At 50.9% G+C, this 6,938-nt stretch overlaps 1 protein-coding gene across 1 annotated transcript; it reads left to right on the top strand.

Annotated features, from left to right (window-relative positions):
- Nucleotides 1–556: 556 nt before the first annotated feature.
- On the top strand, nt 557–4,303 carry THBD (thrombomodulin). The gene has a single exon (XM_060253978.1). The coding sequence runs from the start codon at nt 557–559 to the stop codon at nt 2,195–2,197; it is 1,641 nt and encodes a 546-aa protein (XP_060109961.1). The 3' UTR covers nt 2,198–4,303.
- Nucleotides 4,304–6,938: the final 2,635 nt, after the last annotated feature.

The following is a 6,938-nucleotide window of genomic DNA, read 5'->3' on the forward strand; positions in this document are numbered from 1 at the left end:
TATCCGCCCTCCACTCTGAAGAGCCTCAGAGCGGCTCACAATCTCCTTTACCTCCCTCCCCCACAACAGACACCCTGTGAGGCAGGTGGGGCTGAGAGAACTCTCCCAGCAGCTGCCCTTTCAGGGACAACCTCTGCCAGAGCTCTGGCTGCCCCAAGGCCATTCCAGCAGCTGCAAGGGGAGGAGTGGGGAATCCAACCCGGTTCTCCCAGATAAGAGTCCGCACACTTCACCACTACACCAAACTGGCTGCGGCACCGGTACACATTGGGCCAGCAGTAGTAAATACAAAGGAGGATTCCAGGAAAAGCTCTATGGGCAAGCGCTGATGGTCCAGTCCAGGCAGAGACGCACAAAATGCTGCCCTGGGCGGGGGAGGAGAGGGTGGCGACGGCACCAAGAGCAGCGCCGGGCGGCTAGCCGAGGGGAGGCGGGCGGGCGGGCTGGCGGCCCTTGCCAGGCCCAGCCCTCCTCCTTCCCCTGGCGGGAGGTCTCTTCCCGGGCGGGGCTTGCCCTGCATATAAGGCAGGCGGCGGCGGCGGCGGGGCCTGCACACATGGGGCCGCTGGAGCTGCTCCTCGTGGCGGCGGCGGGGGTGGGCGCCGTCCCGCTCCCTACCGCTCCTGCCGCCGCCGGCCCGAGCGCGCAGTGCGTGGAGTCGCGCTGCTTCGCCTTGTTCTGGGAGGCGCGGAGCTTCGCGGCGGCGGGCGCGGCGTGCTCGGCGGGCGGCGGGCGGCTGCTGTGGGCGCGCTCGACGGTGGCGGCCGAGGCGGCGGAGCTGCTGCTGCGCGGGCGGGCGGGGGGCGCGTGGCTGGGCCTGCGGCTGCGCGAGGGCCGCTGCGTGGAGGCGGGCGCGGCGCTGCGCGGCTTCCAGTGGGAGGCGGGCGACGAGCGCACGGACTACGCGGCGTGGGCGGGGGGCGGGCCGGCGGAGGGCACGTGCGGGCCGCGCTGCGTGGCCGTGAGCGGCGAGCTGCGCTGGGAGGAGCGCGCGTGCCACGCCGCCGCCGCCGGCTTCCTGTGCGAGTACAGCTACCCGGCGGGCGCCATGTGCGCGCCCCTGGCCCTGCCCGCCCGCTACGGCACCCCCTTCGGCGCGCGCGACGCCGACCTGCCCGCCTTCCCGCCCGCCACCCGCGCCCACGTGCCCGGCCTCGAGCTCAGCCTGCAGTGCCGCCGCGGCGCCTGGGACGCCGACAAGCCGGGCGCCTGGCCCTGCCAGCTGGAGGGCGGCGGCTGCGAGTGGCGCTGCCGCGAGGAGGACGACGAGGGCGGCAGGAGGCGCCCGCTCTGCACCTGCCCCGAGGGCGCGGCCCTGGGCCCCGACGGCCGCCGCTGCCTCTCGCCCTGCGCCCGGCTGCGCTGCGAGCACCTGTGCCAGCCGCAAGGGGAGCGCGCCCTCTGCATGTGCGAGGAGGGCTACCGGCTGGGCGCCGACGGCCGCAGCTGCAACGACGTCGACGACTGCCGGGACACGCCGGGCCTCTGCAGCCAGCAGTGCGTCAACACCGCCGGGGGCTTCCGCTGCCAGTGCTTTGCCGGCTACACTTTGGTGGAGGGCAGCTGCCTCAAGACGGCCAGCCTTTGCTTTCACGCCGGCTGCGAGCAGGACTGCGCCGTGGTCGACGGCGCCGCGCGGTGCGCCTGCTTCGAGGGCTTCGCTCCCCAGCCCAAGGACCCGCGCCGCTGTGTCAGGGCCTGCAACCGCTCCGAGTGCCCTGCCCAGTGCGACCCGCACACCGGAGACACCTGCTATTGCCCCGACGGCTACATCATCCAGGAATATGACGACGGGAGAAAGGTTTGCACGGATATCGACGAGTGCGAGGAAGGCTACTGCGCGGGGGAATGCCGCAATCGCTTCGGCGGTTATGAATGCTCCACCCAGAGACCTGACACGGACAGCGCCTCTCAAAGACCGGACTACGATGGCTCAGGGGAGGTGAGCCTTTACTCCACTGCAACCCCCGTGCTCACTTCTGCGCCACCGAGGGTCAGTCACGGCCCAGGGATCCTGGTTGCTGTCATCCTGAGCACAGCGCTCTCCTTTGGGGCATTAGCGGCAGTTGTGTACTGTCTGCTGAAAAGGCTGCGTGCTTCACCAACCAGGAAGGATTACAAATGCCAGCAGCTGGAGACTGAAGTGGGCATGCGACAGGTTAGGCCTGAGAGCCCCTCTTGCAAACAGAAAATGTAGGGGACTTCCTTGGGAGAGGAGAGAGTGGCATTAATTGGTCTAAGTTATTTTTTAAAAGGGGTGAAAATGGATACTAGCTGCAGACTGACTAATTGGCATGGATGCATTTTTTTTTCATGGTTGCCTGAAGGAACGCTGGGGTGGGGGAAGGGGGGTGTTCCTGGATTTTGTAAAACATTGTGAATCCTGAAGCACTGAAAGCAGCAGCGATGGTTGCGCCGTGAAACGAAGTCCTTGGCGTTTGGGGAGTTTTCTCCAGATGAAGGATTAAGGATTTGGTGTTTCATTGGCCAGAGAAGTTGAGGACCGTGTATTTAGGACATCTGGTGAACTGGAAGAAACTGCATATTCTTTGGCTAAATGCAGACACTCTTTTTTTTTTTAAAGATATTTTTGAGTTGCCAAAGATGACAATGCTTGCATTTTGTAGTTTTGTTTTTGGGTTTTGTGTGTGTGTGTGTTGTTGCTTACAGACCGATCTGTGTATTATCCCTGCTATATTCAGAGTGGGTGTGTTTGCATCCATGATGGTAAACAGTTGCTTGCAAAAGATCATGCCAAATAGACATGGAAGGGCATAACCCTGTGAGAAGTTCTCCTGTTCTACTGGTGCTGAAAAGAGAGAGGTGCTATTCTACTGCTGTCTCTCCCCCCTACTCCCACCCCATGGCCTGGAAGAATTTTCCCTTAGGTCTGTATAGTACCAAAATACTTCTGTGTCCTTGATGACGAGCACAGATCACTTGCTTTACAAACAGTACTTTCTTCTTTTGTATTGTTCCTATGGATATTCTTTTGCCATTTCATGTTCTTGTTTTGCCATAGATCTTTCATAACATCCTGAATGTTCTGTGTGCCCTTGGGCATGTTGGCACATTAAATGGGCTGCTCTCTGCAAAGCACTGCTGTTTTACATTGCAGAAGAAACTTTCTGTGAGAGACATAGTGATAACCCCAACAGCCATAAATCCCATGCAGCCGCTAACATAAAAAATCCAGTTTACTGGACAGCAACTTACATTTACAATGGGATTTAGACTCTTCATAGGCATGGTTTCTTTTCACAGAAGCACCTCAATGTATATTCCAAGTTTTCATGCTAGTTAGGCATGAAAGGACAATTAGCTCACTCTACTTATATTAGCAACCTTATCTGCTACTATCAGTTAAGCAGCCTGGATTTTAAAAAGTGACCATTAGATGCGTATCAGCCTTAGTGTCTCTGCTGCTACCTTCTGGCCTTCCCTGGTAATGGCACCAAATCCCCTTTCCCCCTTCAGTGACAGTAGCTGCAACAAAGATCCATGCTCTTCCCTTATGGTGGGGAGTTCTGAAAAAACAGTTTTTAAGTATTGTCAATTTTTAAGGATCCTGAATGTTTAAAAAACGGGCCTTAAAACAACGTGAAGTCAATAGTTGTTAGATCTGTGTAAATCCTTGAGCACAACAGCCAAATTTAAACATTTAGTGAAGACTTATTTTTCAAGAAGATGGACTAAAGCATGATTTTGGTTCTCTTGTTGTACAGCTCAGTGTGAGCCCAGCAGCACCTTAGAGACCTAATGAGGTTTTTGGGATATGAGCTTTTATGAGTCAAAGTTCCCTTTGTCAGATATAAGTCAGAATGAAGATCTCATTGTTTTGTCCCAGTCAGAAGGTGGGAGGGGTGTTGCAAAGAAGGAACTCGGGAAGCATAGGCACAATGTGCATTGTATTCTACTTTATTAGATATGATAGATGTTAATTTGCTCTTTGCTCTAATCAAGCTAATTACTGTGTGCATTGGACTTCTGCATCCTGCACCCCGAAAATCTTGTTGGTTTATTAGTTGCTCCTGAACTCAAATCTGCAGCTCTCCTTATATCTTAAGTCATACAATTTTAGGAGGAGAACCATAAACTGAGCTTTAACAGGATTTATACCACTAACAAATTACCATGATTAAGCTATAAAGCAAGCTGCCTCTCTCTGGAGTGCTTTTGTATGTATGTATGATTTATGATTCCAGTGCAACACGACTTTCATAGAAATGAGCAAATGGGTGTGACCAACAAATGTTGCTGAACACAATGTAGTTCTCGATTAAACATTTTATTATGGTGTAAAGACCTGATTATTTTTAACAAGGTGGGAGGGGAACAGAAGGGATGTTCATTAGCAGCTGTTTTGTTGAGTGTTTGGTGTCTGTGTAAATATTTATTTTTGGAATATTAGTAGCCAGAGAGGAGGAGCAAGTCCATGCTATCCCAATGTTCTGCTACGTGTATTCTTTGTGCTTGCTGCCAAGTGCCTGATATGATTTTAACATCAAGGAGGATATTTTAAAACTTGCAAAATACTTTACAGGAAAAAAATGTTTTGTTCTTCAAATGCCAACTTTGTGTGCCAAATGACATTATTGTTCCTTGGCTGATTCAGGGAATATCTGTCTCTGCCACAAATATTGAATGAATCTTGTTGACAACTTTGAGGACTATTGTGTGGGTATTGTAGTTAGACTTAACAAATTATGCTAGAACAGCGGTGTACTTGAGGTTCTGCCATTTGTACTTGATCATTCAGTTCGCCACAAAACCAAGCGGACAGGCTTTATCTGTTTGAAATTTGGTGTACAGAATCTGCCTATTCAGAGGTGTGCCTAATGGCAGAAAAATATGTTGAAGAATGTATGAGGCTGGGGGTGGGAGTTGGTGCATGCAGTGTGGGGTCTCTTCTGTTTTCAGCTTTTTAGGTGGATAACCCAAAGCATATCTTAAGAAGAAGAAGAATTGCAGATTTATACCCCGCCCTTCTCCCTGAATCAGAGCCTCAGAGCGGCTTACAATCTCCTGTGTCTTCTCCCCCCACAACAGACACCCTGTGAGGTGGGTGGGGCTGGAGAGGGCTCTCACAGCAGCTGCCCTTTCAAGGACAACTCCTGCGATAGCTCTGGCTGACCCAAGGCCATTCCAGCAGGTGCAAGTGGAGGAGTGGGGGATCAAACCCGGTTCTCCCAGATAAGAGTCCGCACACTTAACCACTACACCAAATTGGGTTATTGCTGATTTAGTTGGTGCATTGTGCAGGAGGTTGGACCAGATTACCCTGGAGTTCCATTCCAACTCTTTGATTCTATGATCTATAATCTCTTTAATGAGATGTCTTTTTAAAAGGAACATACTGTTTAATTTTTTTCCTTGCATACACCCATGAGAACACAGTGAAGATATTTGTACTGTGGTCAGAGGTGTCATTGAAGCAATGCTATAAAAATCTGCACAGCCAATCAGATCTTCCATGGCCAGTCAGAAGCCCAACTGGGCAAAAGCCCCACCTGCTCCTGTCCGCTTTTTAAAAAACACTTGGCAGACATAGGAAAGGTGTTGTGCTGGCAAACACCATGGTGCCCAGGGGCAGTGAATTAGGAAACCAATTGATACACACTAGAACACCTATATGCAGTTGGCCTCTTTCTCTACCTTTTTATTTCTTTACCTTTTCCTTATACTTTCAGAGATAAGTAACCCTTAAGCACAGTGGGACAGAGTTCACAGCAAAGAATGTCAGCATGGGAACACATGGTACCCAGCAAGGACTGGGTACAACCTGGTACACCTGTATGTAAGGACTAAAGAAATTGCACCTTTAAGACCAACTTAGTTTTATTCAGAACGTAAGCTTCCATGTGCATGCACACTTCTTTTTAAAAGGAACATACTGTTTAATTTTTTTCCTTGCATACACCCATGAGAACACAGTGAAGATATTTGTACTGTGGTCAAGAAAGCTTACATTCTGAATAAAACTAAGTTGGTCTTAAAGGTGCAATCAACTCCTATTTTGTTCTGCTACTTCAGACCAACACGGCTGCCTGTTTGGATCTATAAGGACTAAAGAGTTAAAGCAACAGCAGAGAAAGGCCTGCAATGCTGTGGTGTCACCAGCCCTACAAAGAAACAGAGACACTACTGGAAGAATTCTATTTTCCATCACCAATGGAGCTCTCTTGCTCAGGTAACCTATTGCTTTTCATCTTCATTGGAGCGTTCTTGCTTTGAGCACTTAAAGTGCCCAATTATGTGTGGCCAACTTGAAGAAGATCCTTGCCTGGCAATCTCTGCCTGTCCGCTGCTGGGTCAAATCTGCATGGACCCCTGAGTCTGATCAGCAGGCAGTACAGGATCATACAATATGAGGATTTCAGCAGGGACAGCAGAGTGTGAGAAAGGGCCTGCCAGCGGCTGGCAGGAAATCAGGATCTTCCTGGAAAGAAAAGCCATTCTTCCTGTTCAACAAACCTCAAGTAAGGAGCAAAAAAAGGGCAACCTGCAAAAGAAAGGGAGGAAGGCAATAAATTGCCCAGAAACTAAACAGGCTCACCCTGCAAAATCAAGCTGAGAAAGTTGGGGTTACAGGAATAAATCAAAGGCAGGAAATACAACCACCTAATTATTTTCCATAAAGACCAAGAATAGATACTAAACTCTACTTTCTCCTCAGCAGAGCTCCTAAAAAGATTCAAATACAAAAGACATGTTCTTGGAAGAGACAGCACAGGATGAGTGTAAATTAAGGAAAATACACACTGGACCACAGTTCACTAGAGATGCAGATGAAAAGGAACACAAATCTTCCTTACATATATGCAGGGCTTTTTTTGTAGCAGGAACTCATTTGCATATTAGGCCACACACCCGATGCAGCCAATCCTCCAAGAGCTTACAGGGCTTTTAGTACAGGGCCTACTGTAAGCTCCAGGAGG

This window comes from Heteronotia binoei, chromosome 14, assembly GCF_032191835.1.
Source record: "Heteronotia binoei isolate CCM8104 ecotype False Entrance Well chromosome 14, APGP_CSIRO_Hbin_v1, whole genome shotgun sequence".
NCBI lineage: Eukaryota > Metazoa > Chordata > Lepidosauria > Squamata > Gekkonidae > Heteronotia > Heteronotia binoei.